This window comes from Prionailurus bengalensis, chromosome B2 (genome assembly GCF_016509475.1).
Source record: "Prionailurus bengalensis isolate Pbe53 chromosome B2, Fcat_Pben_1.1_paternal_pri, whole genome shotgun sequence".
In the NCBI taxonomy this organism is placed as follows: domain Eukaryota; kingdom Metazoa; phylum Chordata; class Mammalia; order Carnivora; family Felidae; genus Prionailurus; species Prionailurus bengalensis.
The window spans coordinates 145,699,308-145,722,093 of NC_057349.1; the positions used below are offsets into that span (position 1 = coordinate 145,699,308).

The following is a 22,786-nucleotide window of genomic DNA, read 5'->3' on the forward strand; positions in this document are numbered from 1 at the left end:
CCCCCGATGCCCACTTCTCACCCATTCTTAAATCACCTGTCTGATCACTGGGGATATCTGAGCACATGACATTTAGTGTGAATATATCTGTGCAGTAAAAACGGGGAGACTGTAGAGTTTACAAGTTTAGATCACACAGCCCGGTTCAAGCCCCTGGTCTCATAAACTCTTGTTTCCTTAATCTCTTCAAGCTTCAGGTTTCTCACATCTAAAATAAGGTCACTGACGGTACTTAAGAGTGTTATGAAATAATTCAATTACATAATGCAGGAAAATAATGAAGCCAGGATTTCAATAATAATTTGTTATTGCTGTTTTTACTAAGAACAATTGGAAGTTGGTATATTTAGGTCACATCCACCATCAGAGGCAATCAAGACTGAAGCATAGATCAAAAAAAGAAGAGGCTACTTAATGCACTGGAAAAGGCTAGTGGCAGAGGAGAGATTCTGGTGGAAGAGAAACTTCTGTGGTATTTAAGAGAACCCATTTCACAGACAGAAGCGCTGCCTAGTGATACCCCCAGAAAACGGTCCAGTCCAGAGAGTCAGAACAAACTTAGGATTTGTCTTCCTAAGTGGAGTTCGCAGGATTCCCCTATGGAGCTGACAGGTTGTATGATGATGAAATACTGTACTGTACTTTTGAGTGATGCCACCGTCTTCCCCAGGCCTGAGGCAGGGATCCATGATTTCTCCTTTGCTGGGTATATCCTTCATTTTCTACCATGCTGCTCCATTAGACCCATGCCATGGGCCACCACCCTGACCCAGGCCAGTGCCCCACTGCCCACCAACCATATGAGGAGTCTATTAATTAAGCCGCTTTGCCTTCAATCTGTCACCAACACCAGTCCCAATGACAAACCATTACACCACTAATAAAGGGTTCTAAAATGTCATTTTATAAATCACCTTTATTTTTAACATTTTGCCTTGGCTCCCCATTGCCTGTGGAATAACATCTAAATGTGGTAGCCATGGGTGGGGGGGCGGCACTGTGGTCAGGGAGTACTTGTCCCCACTTCAGCCCTGGTTGCCTGAAGACCATTGACCTTTTTAATGCCTCCTTGGATGAGCTCCCATAGCTGCACCAACCAGAATGCCCTCTGTGCCCGCACACATTCACATCTGCATCAACTTTGGCCAAATCCTACACAACCATCATGGGGGAGCCATGGCCTAGCTGTGCACACATTTTATATCAGGGTTTTCTCTAGGGGGACAGAGATAGATACGCCAGGCTCCGCAGGGCAACCAGTCTGTGCGGTAACCGCTCAACCCCACCGTGGGCACAGAAGCGGCACAGACAACACGTAAGGAAATGAGTGGCCTTCGGGTACAATTGTATCATGGAGGTCGGAGATTAAAGTTCATATAACGTCCGTGGGCCACACAGCATTCTCTTGATATTTCCTGGCCACTTACAAATGTAAAATCCTTCTTAGCTAGTGAGCTGTGCCACACTAGTGGAGGCCACGGCAGGTGGCGGCTGGCCCAACCTGCGTGCACACGGTTGTCAATCCACGACTTCCCTTTCTGCTTCCTCCGTGAGGCATAACTTAGGTTTAGTGGCCCTGAGTGCACCCATTTTCAGTGAACTGTCCAGTGGATTTTGACACACGTACACAACCACGTTACTGTCGCACGGAACAAGACATGAAACATTTCCAGTTCCTGGCCTCTTCTAAAAGACACCCCCGCCAAAGCCCGACACCTTTTCGCTATAAAAGCGTCTCTGTACTTCCTCTCAGTAGGCCTGGATTAAAGATAGGTAAACAACGGCTCAGCACTACCTAACGTTTGACAGAGTAATGTTTTTAAATGAAACTTTAGATACCATTAACCATCACGACCGCATGGAAGAATGTCTCTTTTCTTGAGCCATGGGTCTTATTGGATTCAAAACCCTGAAAGCCATCTCCGGAAACACACACTCATGTTTCTGGGTAGTTTCTGCCAATGCTGTAGCTCCTTACCTGGGCCAAGGTGAGCGTCGCCTGTCGGCAGGTACCACACCGCACCCTGAGTTTTCCTGGCTGTATTCTTTGGCAGGGGCCTTTGCAATAAACGTAAAAGCTGTTGTAAGGTGGTCTACCTGCTGGGGGGAGGGGGGTAGGAAAAAAAAGCAGAGGAAGTAGCCAATCAGCATTGAATACAAATTGAGACAAATTTTTAAACGAACTCCTCGGGAGCATTTTGAAACATTAGCGGGATAAATATTCCAACGAGGATACAACAATTTAATTTAGAAAATCTAGTTTTATGCTCAAAAGAGTGAAAATCTTTTCTTCTTCCTGCCAACAGCCCTGTGACTTACTCAGCAAAGTTAGCAACCTGCTGCCAAGAGAGCCAGCCAAGAGTATTTGCCACGCGGGGAAGTTAGATGCATTCTGTGCCGCTGAGGTTTTTTAAAAGCACAGGAAATATAGGGACTATTGGAAATTTAAAGACCACTGCTCCTGAATTCTATTTCATGCTTCTTACACAGTTTTGAAGGCTCTAGATTTTTTCCTCTTAAAATCTTATCTACAGGGACACGCCAGCCCATTTCTCATGATATGAGTGGCCTGATCACAGCTTCCTGGTTTTCCAGGGAAGACTTTCCAATGCACAGGCACACATAAAGTAAGACAAGAGTCCTGAGGGGCTTAAGGAACCCGGCCGCAGTGTGCAGAAATGGGTGCCTTGTGTTTCACACTTCTGTCTGGATCTACCTTGACAAATGCCTTTCAAATAACACAAGAGTAAAAGCTGGACAAAAAAAAAAAATCAATAACTAAACATCTCTGATCACTTCTCTCAAATGTTACCATACACACGTAGTGCTATTCTGTCCGTTAGGGGAACCTCTCCAAATAGTGTCACGATGCCATTTCTGCAAAGAACTCACTTTATTTAGAAGCATTCACTAGTAAAATAACTGTCTTTTTAAAATTTATAACACTAAATAGTTCTTTGAACCTTTATACCTTACTTCTTGTTGGATAGGAATTACATAAAATGTAGTGGCATAAAAACTTTGTTTAAAATTTTACTATTATCATCAAGATCATCTAGAAATAATAAAGAATATTTTTATCATTATGAGAAAAAACCTTCAGCCTCCCAAGTGCATATGGTTTATTAAAAACAATTAGTACAAGAATAATGAGAAACAAAAAGAGATCCTAAGTCTTAGGCAGCCCCATTTATTTTTACTTGTTTATAAAACAACATCTGTAGACATATTGAGTTGTCATTTGTTCAGTCATCTTTACCGATATTGTAAGTGACAACACTTTGTAACATGTAAAGCACAATAAAAATGTCAAACTTTATAACGTTAGCATTTATTAGCAATATGTTTTATAAATATTACTCTCCGGAAATTAATATGTAGCCTAATATTTAGCCTCCAGTGTGAAGGAAAGGTAAAGTATAAATATATGTTTGTATTGATAAGAAATTGTCTTTTTGATGCCTCTTTGTAGCTTAGTGCCTTAACGTACAAGATACTCAAGTCTGTAGACATCGCATTGCTATTAGCAACTATAATAATTACATAAGGTAGATTCATGAGGTTTATGCAGTTCAATACATGCAATGGGTAGGACTGTAAAGTTATAGAAATACCGTAATAACTGACAGAATATCAGAAGACCATTTCTGTCTGACGGTTTCACTGTGTTCCAAGAAGAGCTTAGCGAGGGAGGTAGGAGCCCTTATTGCTAAAACCTTCAACAGAAATATGAACACATCCAATTTTACAATTTTTATAACCTACTGTAAAGGTTAAACAATAAGAAAAAAGGAGGAGGAGGAACAGGATTGGGAGAAGGAGCTTAGGAAGGGGAGCCAGGTTGGCAAAGACACTAGCATTGTCTGAAAGAGCATATTAGCAACAGCTTTGCAATAGTAAATGATGCATCCATGAAACTAAATGGCTCTTCCTTCTCCCTCAGGGCAACAGCAACGTTTGCAATATTGTTTCAGCAAATGATACAGGCAGGGGCAACCGGCAACCGAAGACTGAGGACGTAACTCTTCCAGCTTTCTGTGCTGCAACCTTCACCAAAGTCCTTGAGAAGTTAGTCAGAAAATACTGCGTGCCCACGTCTGTGCCCTGGAAGCATATAAGGTGACGTGCAATCTATTACACGTGCTTCCCTGAGCCAGCTGCGAGCTGGGGATTAATAGTCAGTCCCAGGAAGATCAAGGTCAGGCCAGCCCTGGCTACGGCAAATTTCAAGCTGTTGGTTTTACGTGGTCCAGAAGTTGGGGCTTTCAGGTAAATCCTGAGATCCCCTTTTCAGGGTGGCTTCATCGCTAGTCTGGCTGCATCACGCTCTTTAAAGTTGGCAGACTTCTCTGTGTCACACCGAGGTCTGCAGTGCACAGGACAGGAGTAAGAACAAGCAACACCACGATGTGTTTTTCTGGGCAATGTTCCCATTGGCCTGACTGAGGGTCTGAGGCACAGACTTTGGAAGATGGAGCCACAACTTCTCAAGGAATGGCTAAGCGGTATGAAGAATGCCCTGGAAAGCTTTTCCCCAGCCGAGTCCCTGTCTCTAGTCAACGATGTGAATCCTTCCCCTTTCACTTCTGTCTGGCTCTTAAAATCCTTTCTCTTGCTTAATCAACTCTCCATATGGCGACCCCTTCGCTCCTTAAAATAACCAGTACAGCTTGTGATGGTGTTTATAACGTTCCCCTCTTTTTACAGAATAAAATTTCAAAACTAGAGAAATACTTCAAAAGAATTAGAAATTATATCCTTTGCTGTCATTCACCAGTTGTGAACATTTTGCCATGTTTTCAGCTCACTCCTTCTCCGTGTGTGTGTGCGCGCACATATACATACATACACATATACTACCCATGTATATATTTTTGGCTGAATCATTTGTAATTAAGTTGCCGACATCATGCTACTCACTCCTGAATCCTTCAACATCCTAAAACCACGGACTTTTCTCATACAAAACCGTAGGGCTCCTTGAGGGATTCGGGACACCTTACAGAACACCATCATGGTTTGCAGGCTGGGACATGGTGTGAAGCCCAAATACCTGGGATTCCTTCGCCAAACCATTTTCAGGGAGGCTAAATTAAGCCAAGGTGAGCAAACCTCACTGTGGGACTTCCAGAGAGTTCTGTGACTCTGTAACAGAAGTAGAGAGCACAGCACATCCCAGACTTTATCTGACCTCAGAAGCACGCCTTTTGTGGGGCATTTTGTGAAATTATTCCTCAAAAAAAAAAAAAAAAAATTGGAGGAAAAAAAAATCCGGAGGAAGGATTCAACTTACTGCCTAGGGCTTGGTGTAGAGACATGAGCCACACCGCTCAAGTCTCTGAACCTGACCTTATCAGATGTTCCTGAACAGCATCTAGACAATTAGGGTCTTCCCCCTACCCCAGCTATCAATACATTTTTTATTTTTGCTTGACGATGATTATTTTATCATAAGCCCCGAGGGTGAGTCTACTGATGTAATGATTTTACAAGTAAAGTACATTCCTTTCGTTCAGAAGTTCATTTATTTATCTATTTACTTATTTATTTATTTATTTATTTATTTATTTATTTATTTATTTATTTTTCTGGACAGAAGTTAAAAAGCACAGCCAGCGTTCAGGGCCCTTTTCAAAGTGTGAGTCACTGTGCCCATTTAAAGTGCCCCTAGGGTTTCCTTAGCATTATCCTTTGTGTCCTTATCTTTAGTTTCTTTTCTCTCTCTCATTTTGTCGAGTTAACATAATCCTCAGGCAAGTCTCCACTCTTCCTTCGTCCAAGAAATTGCAGAAATCGTTAACAATATTTGCAACATATCGAGTAAAACCCATTTTTAAAGATGACATATATTATTTGCTTTGACTTTCCGAGAAACCCGCATAATGTGCATACTTCCCCTTTGTTTAAATGTGTTTTAGTGGGCTTACGGCCTAACGAAGTTGTTTTAATAAGATTAATGACTACTTAAGAAAACTCATGCTGATTCTCATGAAAACTTTTCATTGACCTCAGAAGTTTCCACCGCTGGCTGTCACAGAGAATCAGGAGTTTAATTGCTTGGATAATTTGTTTACCAGGGGAGGAAACAGTGAGAGTAACATATTCGATACCACAGTAAAATAATGTTCAGTATCAATATACTATAAAACCGCCTGTATATAATTGATTTACTACATTTATCACAGGTGATCATATTAAAATATTAAGTAGAACAGGGTGCCCAGGGGAACTTTCTATGACCAGGGAAATGTCCTACATCTGTACTCTTGCACACGGTAGCCAGCGTTTGCCTACTGAGGACCTCAAAGGGAGCGAGGGAGGACTAAGGAAGTCATCACATCAGATAGCACAGCAGGGGAGAATAAACAACAAGGACGGGCCTGGTCCCCTCTCTCCTTCCCTCATCAGGCATGCAGATAACAAAACTAAGGGGTTCTTCTGTCATAGTGACGAGTAGAATAGGCTGCTGTTAAGTGTCTGAAATGAAAACCACGTTGGCTGGTAAGAGGGGAAAAGGGGATCCTGTGAGCTTGCAGCACCACAGGGTAGACCTTGGGGCCTTGCTCGTCAGAGGCAGAAGAGAGCTTCTTGCTCATTTCTCCCTTGCACATGCCGCATCCCCTACACCAAGCAGAACGAGTCTTAACGTGTGGCTGGACAGTGACTGTCCCATCTCCATGGCCATCGCCATCTTTGATCCATACCTTCAGGGTCCAGCTGGAATGGCACTTCCTTTGAGAATTCTTCCTTTGGGAGGGGGCGCCTGGGTGGCTCAGTCGGTTGAGTGACCGACTTTGGCTCAGGTCATGATCTCACAGTCTGTGAGTTCAAGCCCCGCTGAAGGCTCAGAGTCTGGAGCCTGCTTTGGATTCTGTGTCTCCCTCTCTCTCTGCCCCTCCCCCTCTCACGCTCTGTCTCTCTCTGTCTCAGAAATAAATAAACATTAATAAAAATTTTTTTAAATAAAAAAAAAAAGAATTCTTCCTTTGGTTTCCCCATAAGCATAAGACATCTCCCCAGATAATTACATCTGGGAGTATGAAAGTATCCAACTTAGTTTTACCAACTTTAAACACATGACTCATCCCACCACGACAGGACCAGCATCTGATAAGGTGGAGTCCCTGGCTGAGGCATCCTTCCAAGTCTTCCTCTGACTGTTTCCATGGTGTCCAGCCTGGCACTTACCATTTCCAGCTGCTGCCTCCTCCCTGCTATAGCTCCATTTCCTGTTATGTAAACACCAAGGATAATGTCTGCACCATTAGCTCTACTGATCACCTACAACCTGCCTGATTCTCTCAGTTTACTCTTTCTCCTTGTCACCTAGGAGGCAACCTCAATTTTGTTTGACTCCTACACGCCCACTGTGGAAGAGACATATGGCCAGAATTTCTGAAACTGCAACCTTGATCCTGTGACAGGGAGCTAGGCCACAGACAATCTTCTCCTCCAGTGTTTTCAGGAATTTTTGCTATTTTATTTCTGGGCAGTGGTCCTTCAGCTTGAACCAAACCACATTTGCTGACATATATGCCTCACGAGCCAGGTGCACAACAAATCTATACCAAAGGCACAAAATCAGCACCATCTCTGAAGGTGCTTGGCTCAGCTTTGCACAACCCATTTTTCCTTATGTTGACCTGAAACTATCCATCACTTCTAGTTTAATTTTTTAATGTTTCTTTATTTTTTGAGAGAGAGACAGAGACAGAGACAGAGACAGAGACAGAGTATGAGCAGGGGAGAGGCCGAGAGAGAAAGGGAGACAGAATCCGAAGCAGGATCCAAGCTCCGAGCTGCCAGCATGGAGCCCGACGTGGGGCTCGAACGCGCAAACTATGAGATCATGACCTGAGCTGAAGTCAGGCGCTTAACCGACTGAGTCTCCCAGGCACCCCAACTTCTAGTTTAAATAACGTATACTGCATTAGTCTAAAGCAATTTCGCATGAAATCCATTCATTGTGGACTCCCAGAATCATCTCTTCTGCATGACACCTTGCTTTGGACCCAGGAAAAGATGAGGAACATGTCAACTTGCCTAAGCAAACTACTGAAGAAAATAATTCTGTCTCCCATTTGTCACACGCTGGTTCTGCCTCCCCTATCGTTACAGCCTCCCTTTTCTTTTTTTAACTTATTTATGTATGTATGTATGTATGTATGTATGTATGTATGTATTTATTTATTTATTTATTTTTGTTACAGCCTCCCTTTCTGTCACACTGCACTCTGTTCCGTGTGTTCCGAATATCTAGTGCCAGTCCACTAGCTTAGTGGACTCAAGCTTAGTAAACACTCAGTATTTGCTAGGTTATTAAGTTCTCCCATATTTGCTAAGTTATTAAATTCTCTCCGTACCGCTAAATGATATAAAAGCTGTAGCAGGTAGGTTAGTGTGAGAACAAGATCCAGCTAAAACAGAATGTAGCCGTGATTGCAAAATATTTAGAATATCTTGCTACCAGCTGAGCTTAGTGGACTACCCACGTATCCTTCAAAATATTGGCATATCATAGTTGAAATCAACAACATGAACATCATCTTTAAGATCACAAAGATGATGACTATAAACAGAAGTAAAACAAAAAAAAGATGCTCGAAAATTTGTTATATAGGACTTAGTATAATTTTGAGTCTTTGAACGTTGAGGGGAAAAAATGAATTCTGAAAATACAAGTACAACTACTCTAAAGGAAGGCAGTTATTACACATAAACACATTTCATTTCCACCCTTATCCATTGGGTTATTACACCCCCACTGAACAGCCACACTACTTCACAATTTTAACAAGCCATAGTCTTAACTCCTGCAGAGCAACCAAGGTAAGACTGTGTTGTAAACAACTTCCAATTATATAACCATCCATCCCAATGTCTGCACTTTTAAAAAATGGTTAGCAATCTCTAAGGAGACTCAACTCTTAAAAGTTATAACTTAATTCTCATTTTTGTTGTGCTGGGGTTTTTAATTATGGTATCGCACCATAACGTCATCTGGTCGAGGCAAAAACTGCTGATTGAAGCTCATGCTTTTTTGCCTGTTCCTTGTGGTGGTGGTTGTTGCCAATTTGTTTTCCCTTATTCGTTCTGAGAGTAATAACACGATCTCCCATGGCAAGACAAAACTGCAGAATGAAGCACAATTTACGGATTAGGCCTAAACAAATAATCAGCTGGTTCAAAGCCAACCGGGGTAAATCTAGTTGCTTATTCTTCTCAGAAACAGACTCTGGTAGAGTTCAAGCAGGTGCCAGGAAATTCACAGCTCTTCAGAGCCTTGAACAAACACCCATAACTCTGATTTAGATCGAATATGTGTTTGACACGACCGAGGACCGTTCACAACTTCCTCTTTGTCGTTCGGGACATGTCCATCTAGGTCCAGACGGCAGCCTTGCCTTGTCACCCTTGTTAAGTCAAGTGACCCTTGGTGTCTGTTTTTTCATATGCAAATGGAAAATGATTGCGGCCCCTAACTCATAGGCTGTTGTGAGGGTGTAAAAAAGAATTGACATAGGAGAAGCACTCAGCACAATATTTGACACACAATGAATGGTCAGCACATTTCACCTATCCTTACTTGCTGTCAAAAAATTCAGAACTCAGCTTCTTTCCAGGTACTTCTACCTGTGGGCACCTAGTCCTTTTCCACAGGTGGCCACTTCCCTACTTTTATAAATGTTGATTCTTACGTATTATTTCCATCTTAAACCTACCTCTAAATTTTTAGAAATAACTGAGGTATAATTCTTTTTAAAACTGATTCGAACCCAACCACATCCTTTACGATTCACATTATGGAACATAAACCACGATAGATTTTCCTTAAATTGATTTAATGCTTGCTAGAATATTATTCCCATGAATCACTTTTTATCATAATCCAAGAGATAGAGATGGATTGTAGAAAAATTAAGAACGGAAAAAGTAAACAACGATATGGATCCGGTCTAAGGGACAGAGTTTTCAAGCTGGCTAATGCACTTAAAAAAATAAAGGGGTGCCTGGGTGGCTCAGTCAGTTAAGCGTCCAATTTTAGCTCGTGTCATGATCTCACCATTCGTGGATTGAAGCCCCGCGTCAGGCTCTGTGCTGACGGCTCTGAGCCTAGAGCCTGCTTCGGATTCTACATCTCCCTCTCTCTCTCTGTCCCTTCCCCACTCACACACTGTCTCTCTGTCCCTCTCTCAAAAATAAATAAACATTTAAAAATTTAAAAAAAACTAAAGTTTTTCCAAAATAAAAAGTGTGTGTGTGTGTGTGTGTGTGTGTGCACGCGTGCGTATATAAAATGGTACCAAAGGGGATTCAAAACGGCTTTCAAAATTTCATGTTAATGGCGGACTTGCTTACGTTACTGCTTATTCTTGGAAACACAGGCATGATCATAATCATTTTACAAATGAGGAAACACAAGCTCAGAGAGGTTGAATGGCATTCCCAATAAAGCCACTGGGGTAGTCAGAGATTTGAATATAAATGCGTTTTGATTACAAAGCATACATTTGCTTCTCAACCACGTGACAGTAAACTTGACTTGGATGGTGGTTGTTACTAAATATGGTAGGGCGTTAATCCAAGTGGCCCTTGAACGGAGGTTGGCAATTTTGAACAATTTCCAGAAATCATTAGCTGCCTTACCAACCCATTTCTCTCAATTAGCACTAAAGGTTTCATGGAGATTTCCATCAGCATTTTACAGCACTGGCATTTAGCAAGAATGTGAAGGTATAGTAACTATCAATAAGGAAGAGTAAATCTCATTTTTAAGGGTTTAGCACCTATTCTAAAATTGCATGTTATAGAAGAAGTGGTAATCCATGGTATGACCTTGGAATCGATGGATTCCTTACTTTGTGTGTGTGTGTGTTTGTGTGTGTGTGTCTGTACAGAAGTGACACTCTTCTTGCTATTAAAAAAACAACCACACTTTTTAGATTTCCTTATTTTAAATATTCTAAGTGTTAGTAGAACCTGTTAAGGAAATGAAGAGTCAATGGAATGGCTCCAATTAGAGAAGACAGCAGGCAAGGCATGGCCCTCTGCACTCCTGCATGCTTTCTTCATTTTAATGCATCTCCAATAGCCAATGCAATTAGTTTGGCATAAATATTCCATTGAAGTATATTTCCAATTTTTCATTACCACTATTAAATATCCTCTTATAAATTCCAATGTTTAAAGTATCCTATTTTGCGTATACTAAGAAAAAGTGATAAGACAAAATATGTCATGTTAATAAATCTGATCCTTCTGGGCATTGATTTCAAAAAGCTTTGGGTGGTCATGGAGACTCATAAAATCGTTACTCCTTAAAATGTGAGGAGAATTATTTTTCTTTAGTGACAGTGATTAGTGAGAAAGAAAAAGTGATGTCATCATGCTGGAAAACCAAAAGATAAAGTTATTGTCCTCTCTTAATCAAGACTGATAATATCATGAATTCATAAGCTTCCAAAAGTACACATTAGAAGCACTCGGGCTACAACTGTCTTCACAGGTGCTCAGGACACTAGAACCATGACCATCTTCTTGCTTCATGGAAAAGGCCTCCCAGGACCCATCTCAGCCCTGCTCATAGGTCATGACCCACCTCTGGTACCACTTCTCTTCTAATCGAAGGTCCTGCAAACTTAAGGTCTGTATCACCCTGAAGCACCTCATCTTCTGTGGTGGCTCCATGTGTTTAAATCAGAATTTATGCTCCTAGAATCAGGATTTCGGTGACCACCGGTTTCCTTTCTATCCTCCACACCCACCTTCAAACTAGAACAGCGGAGTCCATTGTAGAGACTGAGCCAGTTGATTAAGAAACTGAAGAGATTAGGCAAGTCCGTTTTAACTCAATATTGTAAAGTACAAAAAGGTCACTAAGTCTGTGCTGCAGGGTAATGTCTGTGCTACCTTCCAGGATTGCTGTGGCCCAGAGAAGAAGAAAAAAATCTGTTTTTTTTAGAGTGCTACAGAATCACAGGCTGGCATATACTACGCACCACTGCTATAAAAGGAACACTAAATTCAGAGAAATTTAGATGGGAAAAATTACTTATTAAAGATCGATAGAAAAAAGAAGAAATAGATTTATAATTTCTTAGGAAATATCTAGCTTTCTAAAGATGGTAAATCTTGTCTGCCTAAAGAGTCAAGTTGGTTGGGGGAAGGGAACAATAGTGGGAAGGAAATAGGGTAGTGGTCCTAAGGAAACAGGAGGATGCTAGGCACCTATCAAGATTCTATCTACTAATAACATTAACAGCAAATGTCGATGGGAACCACAATCTGACTTTATAGTAATATGTGGGAAAATCATAAAGTGTAATCAAGACAGCCCTTACCTTAACAGCTTTAAAATCAAAGTAACACTTGCATGATCCATACATATCTTAAAGGATATTTATCAAATGCATACACAACAGAGAAGGACCCAAGTATTCTGAGAATAGCGTAAAATAAAATCAAAGACTGGGGGCAAGAATATACACTTCTAATATACAATCTCTTAGCTGGAAAGTTCTCTGATTTTCAATTCCTGAAATGACTTAGTTGCACATTCCCACAATTCTGTCTTCTATCCAGGTGCATCTGCTCACACCCCTTTTGAACCCTGAGACCTTCGGAAGACAGAGAGGAGACATCTGCCTGGATCTGCTCAGTGTCGTTAGGCAGTGAACCCCCAACATCCCATAACACCTTGCTTCCGGTCTCAGGTATCAAAGTTTATGGAAACCAAGTTCTCTGGAAAAAACTAAGAAATACTTCAAGAGCGTACAAACAAAACATAGAGGCACATTGATCAAGGTGTTGATCACTTGTAAAGTCAAACACACTGTGTTTTAGCTTCATTATCTGGAGCCTTGGTACCTCAGGTACCCTACAGATGATCTGGCTGGATTCACAGTACCAGGATCCCTGGGACAGCCATGCCAGGACCTAGGAACCATGGTTAGCCCCTTCTCAGCAGCTCCATCGACCCCTCCCTATATCTCATGGGGCTACTTCAGAAACAGCTCCAAGTTTCTTCTCTAGTCTGCTTCCATAGTCCCCATCCTGGGTCAGGCTCTCTTTAGCAGTTAGAAGCCTCCCCTCCCCCACCAAAAAACCAAACACTCCCTTCCTCGATTCTACTCTCCTCCTAAGCCAAGAAACGTTCCAAACTGCTAAAGGAATTGTCTTCTAAACACACATTGTACAACCTAGCTAAAAATAAATAAATAAATAAATAAATAAATAAATAAATAAATAAAAATAAAAAAAGAGATGGCATGCATTCGGGTGGATCCCAAAGGAGTATCAGGCAAGGGACTTTTTATTAAAATTCATTTCCACCTTGTATTTTACTACAGAATAGGTGTCTATTGTATTCCTATAGAAATATTTTGAGTTATCATTACAAAAGACAACAGTCTTAGAATACATACTGTCTCTTCAGGGTGCCAAAATAATCACAAAAACTGCCATTCGCAGCTGAAATTTTTCATCATGGCCCCTCATGATTTTTTCCCAGCCAACTTTACAAACTTAATTACCAGTGCCCTATGCAGGAACACAGTCAAAACACTTGTGATGTCCATGCCGTGCATCCTCAGGCCTCCGCACCTGCCTCTGGCCAGGGACCAATTCTCTCCATCAGGAAGCCACGCTCACCTCTAAAGGAGGCTGCAACGAGTGTCAAATGCCGGGTCCTTGAGAAGCCTAGCCTCCCCTTCCCCACGATAGACAGAGTGAATATCCCTCCTTGTAGCCCTCAGCATTTGGTTCCTCTGGCTTCTTTTTCTTGTTAGATTTAACATAACTACTGTTTATGTCCATTTTTTTGTGGAGCCACAGTTTTCTAAGGAGAAGGACCTATCTTTTTCATGTTTATATCTCCAAGTTTGGCAAGCAAGTAGGGAATCAGTGGTATCTAGCCTAGTGACATATTAAACAAGCACAAATTATTTACTGAAATCATCCTATTTCCCTTACACGTTTCATTTTGGGTGTCTATGCTCTTAATCTGCTCACTGGTGATGGGCTGACCTTGCCCACATCAGTGTGTTTCTCCCTCACTATCTTCTTAACAGTTTTGACCTTTGTGATCATTTGTTTCTGTCTACTGAACCCCTCCACCCTCAAATTACATCTGCACAGGGACAGGCACAGATTGGATAACCATCTCATCCTGCTATGTTGATCATACACATTAGAAATGCCTAAGAAACTATCCTAAGAACTTGTTTGAGACGTTATAAATGAATTTTCACCAAGAATCATAAACATAGATAAAATCTTTTCAAAGCGGCACCAGTGTGACCCCCACTCCTGCTAAACTAACCGCTTGAGACTTCTTATATGATTCTCTGACATCAACATTGCCTAAAACGGTCATTCGTGTGAGAAGCCGATGAAGAAGCACTTCTCTGCCTTTTGAAATGCAGGTATATATGCAATGTCATCACTGCATTATCCACCACGTGTACCAGGTCATAACCCTGTGTCAGGTGTAGTGTCTATTGCCACGTGCGTGTCTATTGTCCTTGTGGGTTTCCCTGTTTCCTTCCCTTGTCCTCTGGCCCAGAGCAATTTACTAACAGGTCGTTCCATCTTTGTACTCTCTAGAACCTATCAATTCTCCAAATTGCTTTCAGATTACTTTTCCTAAAGTAAATCTTTGATCACAGCATTCTCCTTAAATGCCTCTTCATTGTCTCTTGCATGAGATTCAAACTCTTTTGCTTAATAACCTCAGTGCCTCCACTGTTTGCATGTCATGTATGTGCCATCTTCACTGTCCCCTGCTTCTCTATGTTCAGGCTACACTGAGCCCTCGCAAGACACCTCCTTTCCTCTCTGTGCCAGAGGACTTATCTAAAACTTGGAAACAAGGCAGAAAATGTGGGCGGTGAGTCCTTTCAACCTCACGGGGGCAAAAGCCATCCAAAGGTTTTCCAGAGCAGTACGACAGGACCTTCTCCAGTGTTGGAAATGTTCCAGGTGTGCAACTCACTAGGCAGCCATGGGTCCCACGTGGCTATTGAGCCCGTGGAGTGTGGTGAGTGCACCTGAGGAAGTAATTTTTTAATACAATTTATATTTAGTGAAGTTACACATAAATAGCCAGGAGTGGCCAGTCAGGTCTAGGGGAATATATTTAATGTTAATATTGATTAAAGGTCTCAGACTTAGTGAAGTTACTTGTCATTTGTAGATTTTTGTCCAGTAGATTATAATTTCTGTAAAAGCCCTAGCAGGAGCTATCTCTGAGTTAGTACGCAATAAATATCCACCTTTACTCCTTCCTCTCTACTCAGCTTACAGATCTAAAAAGGCATCATTTCTCCCTATTTCTACACACCCTAATCCCCCTTCCCCATAATCTTTTGAAGCCCAAATGTACCACCTCCTCCAGGAAGTCTTAACTAATTCATCCATCAAATGTAAATCCTCTCAATTCCCACTCCATTTTATTTACATTTTATTCCTGATACTTAAGTCATTTTCTATCCACCACATCCCATGGATATTTTTATCAACCCCATTTGACTTTAGAATTTTGAGGGTAGAGACTACCTTTCACTACATTCATTTCTTCTCTGGGTCAGTGAATAGATAATAGCAAATATATGGGGGAAAGTCAAATGACTGGATTCAAAACTGATGCTGAGGTATCAGGACAGTCTTTTTACCTTGCAAACGATAAGATCACAATACACTGACCGTAAAATAACTTAATCTCTGAAACAATATAATGAGGAATGTTCTCCCAGACCCATTAAAATGACAGGCAGGTTGATAATTATTTTTACAATGTCGGGATTCCAAAACAAAATGTTTCTCAGCTCCTGTTATTTGGCAATGCTAAATGAATGTTGTCAAAAAGATTAAATATAAATTGGTTATAAATCTTCATTTAACTACATTGCGTAGGGAAGGATCCATTACAACAGCCATGTTTGTGCCAGTGTTAAGAACAGAGACTCTTATTTTAATAGTATTAAGACTTGCTGAAGTTCTTGTTTATTCTACAGAACAGGCTTTGGATTTAGAGATGATGCCATTGATGGTCATCACTGAATATATGAGAAAGGCTGAAAAAAAGCTGAGGGCAATGAACTGGACCTTCTGGACTCCAAATGGACAGCATGGCCTTTTCCCAACAGCTGAAGTCACCATTTGCAGGGTGCACTGTCATTGCCTGAAAGGTACACTCACTTTGCTAACCAGATTTTTCACACAATTGAAAAACCTGATTTCAGAAACAGTCCTTTTTCAACCCAGTTTGACTGACTTTTTAGGCAATGATCCGTGGTTTGATCACCTGTCCAAACCACCTGGTGGCTTGAATGGGATCGACTTACAATCTTGTAAAGGGGCTCTCTGAGGCTCCATAGCCACCCCTGAACTTTCAATTGTGCTGTCATGTGGCCACAGAAGCCTGATGAACATCCTCTCCCTGACTTACCAAGCTAGTCATTACTGAATGATGACGCCAGGCTGCATGGCTATCATGGTAGGAGCCAGCAAAATCTTACTTCAAGATGAAACTCTTCTTTTGGTTATGGACTTCAACTTTGGGAAGATGACAATTGGTACTGAAAAAAGGACTTTGTAAGGGCGCTTAGGTCGTTCAGTCGATTAAGCGTCCGACTTCGGCTTAGGTCATGATCTCGCAGTCCGTGGCTTCAAGCCCCACATTGGGCTCTGTGCTGACAGCTCAGAGCCTGGAGCCTGCTTGGGATTCTATGTCTCCCTCTCCTCTGCCCCTCCCCCCCACCTCTGTCTCAAAAATAAATAAACATTAAAAAAATATTTAAAAAAGGACTTTGGAAGAAACTAATGCTTCAGTGATTAAAAGAAAAACTTATTAAATTAAATTGAATTATGGTAATAATTATGACATAGGAATTATATCAAGAAAAGCCTGAAACATACTCATTCCAACTGTAATAGTTAATTGAAATATGGTAAATATTACCCAAATATCAGCATATATATATATACATATATACACACACACACACATATACATATATATAAACACATATAGTATACTTCTATAAATATAGACATACAATTAATACACACATCCTATAACTGAAGTATTTCTCCAACCAAGGATAATAATTTATATCCAAAAAGTGGAAAATATTTTTTTAGAAAAATTTAAAAATGCTTACTTTCCTATTTAATTGATAAATACTCCTTAAAATATCTTACTTTAGGTCTTTAGATATTTAGAAAATATCTTACCTATTTAATTTATAACCACTAATTAAAATATCTAAATTTTTGCAAAAAGTTTCTCACATGGTAATATCACTAGAGATTTTTTTTCTTTCCTTTATTTACTTTATGCCTTGCTATAGGGGTGAAGGGGCTAATCTATCTTAGTTTTGTCTTCGTATTTTGTTTTCCTTAGATTTTCCAAGTTTGTTCTTTTTCACAATAATGATACATTATGTTTTTAATAATAAAAATAAACTTCTAAAACAACCTTGCCTTTTAAAATTATAAAGAAAGATAAACCTTTATAGAATAAATTCTATGTATGTATGTATCTATCTCTCTGTCTATCATCTATCTACCATCTATTATCTATCATCTATCTATCCATCATCCATCAATCAATTGACTGATCTATTGATCTATCTATTAATGCTTCCTTTAGTCTCTTTAAAGAGAAAGGCCAAGAATGTGGCAGGAGGAGAATGAAAAACAGAACAGAAAAAGCTACTGAGGCAAAAAAACAAAAACAAACAAACAAAAAAACACAAAAACATAGCAGAGAGGAAGGTGTAGAGATAAAAAAAGAGAACTGTGTAGAAGAAAGAGCACAGAGTAGCCAGAGAACCATGGGAAAAAGGATGAATATTGAGAGAGAATACGAAGTTTCATACAATACTACTCTCCAGTCTTGTGACCCCTTGGAATATTACTCTGTGATACGCAGGCTCTATTTTCACTGCTGTAAGTCTGACGGAGCTACTGGCTCCTGACATGCTCTCCAGGCGGTGCATAAACCAAGGCCTATCATTCGTTCCCTTCTAGCTCTCCTCTTGTCTCCACTGTTTCTGCTCCCTCTTCCTACAGCCTCTGTGTGGAGGGTGCGGGGCTGCAGAATGGCAAACCCACTCTGTTCCCTCCCCAGGTCCCTGCTACATGCTGTGACTTCTCTGACTTGGTCCCTACCTTAAAAAAAAGAGACTATTTATAAATACATCAATTAGAAGACTACTTAAATTTCCATTGAAAGGAATAATTACTTTTAGCTCAAGAATAAAATCAGCATGAAAATGTCCCCTAAGGAAGGAGACAAACAGAAATGTGGGAGGAAATTTCTGCACAATCTTTTGGTGAGAAAAACAGGTGGTTCAGTGTACAATTGAAATATAAACCCCGCCCACATGACTGAAACACAGTCTTCCCCTGTGGGGGGCCAGGTCAGACTCTGGCAGGACCGACCAACAGTGTCAACACACAGCTGTGTAGATGAAAAGCCACATTCCATAAACCTTACTGAGTTCCTGGAAGTCCTTCCTGGAGAGCAGTGGGATCAAGATTGGAGATGCTCCCAGAACATAGCACAGCTCCCTGCAGATGCACCTGTGGGGAAGGCAGTGTGGGGTGAGCCTGTCCCCTGATGGACGTGTGAAGGGGGGTTAGCACGTGGAAATACACCACAGGGAGCATAAGGCTGGAAGGAATCAGGCGCTCCGGACAGAGGCTGGAGAGCTCCTGAGTATAGACCATTATTCCCCTGCTGAAAGGGACCACGGGGTCACCCAAATCGGGAGGCTGCTGGGACTTGTTTCTCTGCTCCCTGGTCCAGGGCATGTGGCAAAGGGAGAGACCTTGAGCAGTAGTCTGGAACCCTGGGGAGGACTGTGGCTTGGGGCACGATGGCCTGTCCCCGAGAGCATCCTTGCAAATCCACATACATGGAGGTGGGGCCTGGAAATTGGTTATTTATTCAGTCTTAGTTGGTTGTTATTTTTGAAGCTCACAGGATAATCCTGATGCACAGCAAGGTGTGGAAACCATCGATAAAAAGAGTCATGACATTCAAATGTGAGCCGAGTGACAGAAAACAGTCATTTCAGGAGGAGAAGGCGCCCTATAGTGTGGGGTCCCACTGAGACAGTGCTGGGACTCTTAAGGACAAAGCTGCTGTGGGGGGGACCCGGTGTAGCAGGTGGGTCATGTGATGCTCAGAGCTCTTCACTTTTGCTCATCCAGGGCAGTGACTTAAAGAAAGGTCATCTTCTTATTCCCTGTCTGTGCCCCTGCTGCCAGCCCACATGCTTCTCTATTCAGACAACTCTTCTGTAAAAACCAACCTGAGACTCAGCTTATCTTCGTAGAAACCTGCCCATAAAATCTATTAAAACCTAGTAGACGCGGAGCCCTGTAACATGGTTCTTTATCTACAAACTGCATAGGCAATAACCACACTGTTTAGTAAAAATAATGAGAATTGACAAGCCGTTCGCTTTTTAGCTCTTCAGTTTCCTCTGCTGTTCATTACTTGCTTTATTTCATTTCTAAATTGAACTGTATATTGTAAAATCTGGCCAAACAGATCTTTGTGTAGATACTGTGTCTTGCTTCTGCCAGAGATGATTTTTCATTCAGGGTGAACAGGAAAAGGCAATATGAGATACAAAATGCATTCAAGTTTTAAAATAAGGATGAAAAACCACAAGTGCATCATTCAACCGTCCTCCACAGCATTTTACTTCATATCACAAATGGAGATCTACAATTAAACCACTTTTGTTTGGGTTGCTAGTTTTTCCTTGCTTTGACTCTCTGGTCAGGAAGTAATTACATTTTACAGATTAAATGATGCTTGTATTGGGGGTATGCCATGAAAACAGCAATAAATGTCACTGACCTGCAAGAAATACACACCATCGTGGTTCCTGTTTTATAACCACTTCTTCTTTGCATGAAAATTAATTATAAATATCTTCTGCCCTGACGTGTATGACTTTGAAATCTTGGCTTACACTAAAACTATGAAAGTAGAATATACGTTCTTTATCTTATATTTGTTATTAATTTTTTACAACACACTCCACTGCTATCAGACCCCATATATTGAATGCCTACTCTGGCACCTGCTCCATGTCCGGTTCTGTAGAAGACCCCTGAGAAGTTTATGTATCTACTTCATAAGTTTTACAGATGAAAAGTCTGAGTTTCAGAAATGTAATCTGCTCAGAGTCACGTGGTTTCTAAATGACATTTGTGGATTTAAACCCAACTCACTAGGACTGCACTGCCTTCCCTCTTCTGGCCACAGTACACTCCAGTTTTTTGAAATGAGACTTGATGCTTTAAAGGCAACCTCTCTAAGAAACTAAAATCAAACTTAAAACCTGGGAATGGGGGAGAAGTTGCAATTAATATAATTTTGGATTCAGGAATAAACTGGATTCCAATGTCTGTTGGGTCACTAACAGCTATATGAATTCAGATTATGTTTAAAACCTTTGAAGGCTCAGTTCCACTATCTATGAAATGGGGGTAACAATACACGCCTCTAATAATGGCTGAGAACAATAAACGAAAGAACATATTTAATGGCTGGCACCTATTTCCAAACCTCCTGAGTGAAAATGGTCGGGGATGAGCCCAGCTGGGCCAGAACACATGGAAGGGAAATTTCTACATGAGCTAAAGGAATGACAAGATCAAATGAGAGTAAAAAGTCAAAGTTCAAGTATAAGGAGGTTGGCAAACCAGCGAACAAAGTCTTGGTGGGCACAGAATGGGCCACTTGCAACAAGGCAGGGGAAGAGCAGACAGTCCCCAGGGGAGAATAAGTCAGGAGGCAGCACTCATCAAATATCTGAACTTGTTCAAGGGCACGGACCTCGGCAGGGACTTGTCATGCAAGGATCAGAAACAGGCACCCGCTAAGTCCTCAGTAAATGCTACACTTCTGCATTTCACCCTTGTCTTGAAGTGGGATGTGTGGTGAATGCATTCATAGATCACATCTACTCCTAAAGCATCCTGTGTTTTTTTTGGTCAGCTGCCCCAATTCCCTTGTTAATGTTTATGTCCAAGGGGTTACATGAGTACTGACAAGAGAGAATGGTAACTGAACCAGTCTGAAAATCTTCCCTCCTTACGTCAGCACACACCGGTGTGAAAGATTTGTTCCCTCTTCCCTAGCTTCTCTTTTGAGAATGCAGTGTACGAAGAATGCATATTCTGTCTCTGTTTCTTCACAACATGTTTATTTATTAAGAAACGATTTTCTTCTTTGTTTTTTTTTCTTCTTCCTCACCCCTAGTCCTCCCTGGAATATCTTGCATTTGCTGCTAATGGAAGACATTGAATTGGCAGAGAAATGAAATACACCTTCTTCATTTTGAGAATTATTTTGCATCTGTGTATTTCTTTGGCAGCAACTTGGCTGATGAATGAAATCTGTTGAACTACAAAAAAAAAAAACAACAAACCTTTCAGAAGTCCTAGTCTTTGACTTTGAATGCTATCTGAAAGCACAGCCTCTGAACTTTTCAAATGAGTGTGCCTCATTCAGTAGTTCCGGACGTACTCAAATTTAAGGTAGCAATGAAAACGGAATGTGGCCCATGACACAAGATACCATTCGGATGATGTCATAGTGCCATGGCCAGAGCTTAGCAACACTGCTCTGACCCATTCTGTCAAATATCTTATTCTCACAAGCCATCACTGAAGTAGACCTTGCTTCCCTGGCATTATTTCATTACAGAAAAATAAGATGATTGAAAAGTATGTGAAGCTTACAATACAATGCTAATGGGGCAGAAGATGGGGAATGCCAGAATGTTTCCTCACTGGTTCTGAGATATAAATATTCAGGCGACGCTCTGTAAGTTCTGACAGGCGTTTTAACAAATGTAAATTAAGGGGAAATTGTAAGACGACACGTATTTGCTTTATCATTTTGAAATCTCAGCTTAACAATGACATCATCATGAAGAAGAAAGCCTTTTCAAAAGAGTTGACAGAATATTAAAGGTAGAGAGAATAGAGATACTGAGCTAGTTACACGGTCTTATCTGTGTTAGGGATTTCTACCATGAGGTGCTTGTTGTGTTTGAAGAGAAAATACAGATGATAGCAAAGATAAGAGTAGATTTTGTTGGGCAGTCTCAGAGTTGAAGAGACTTTAACTTGAATCCCAACCTTTTGGTTTTCTAATCTTGGGCAATACCGGAGGCAAAATTCTATGACAGTCCCCGATTCCAGCCCCTTGGCATACATGTCCTGAAAAATCCTCTCACCTGGAATGTGGGTGAGATCATTGAAAATGTTTCGCTTTCAGGATATGGCAAGGGTGAAGGGTTTTGTCGATGCACAGGAGGTCCCGATCTTCATTTGGAGCTAGTCAAAGGGAGAGAGAGACACCCTGGGTGGGCCTAGCCTCATCACCCAACCCTCTTACAAAAGGGACAGAGGTCTTTTCTGAAAGAAAAGATGGAAGAGAGAGCGTCTCCTGTTGGCTTTGAAGTGGGCTCCCAGTTGTAAGAGTGTCCATGAAAGGGTCACATGGTGGGCATTTTGGGGACCCCTGGGTGCTTAGCACAGCCCAACTGACTACCAGCAAAAAAGCAGGACTGCGGTCCTACAACCGCAGGAACTGAATCCTGCCAACAACACGTGAGCCTGGAAAAGGACCAGAACTCCCAAAAGGGACACCTTCAGTGCAGCCTGTGAGACCCTGAGAAGAGGACCCAGCTACACCGTGCCCCGATTCGCGATCTTCAGAGAACTACAAGATCATAAAAAGATAGTTTGA

At 41.3% G+C, this 22,786-nt stretch overlaps 1 protein-coding gene across 2 annotated transcripts in view; it reads right to left on the reverse strand.

The window, feature by feature from the left end:
• The window catches only part of PRKN (parkin RBR E3 ubiquitin protein ligase), a 1,348,128-nt gene that overhangs the window by 845,634 nt on the left and 479,708 nt on the right, over window positions 1–22,786 (reverse strand). Inside the window, exon 4 of one of the 2 annotated variants that reach the window (XM_043592715.1) lies at window positions 1,979–2,097. In XM_043592715.1, coding sequence (XP_043448650.1) covers window positions 1,979–2,097 — 119 coding nt within the window. Of the gene's footprint in view, window positions 1–1,978; window positions 2,101–22,786 lie in introns of both variants that reach the window. The other variant, XM_043592714.1, reaches the window with a different exon arrangement.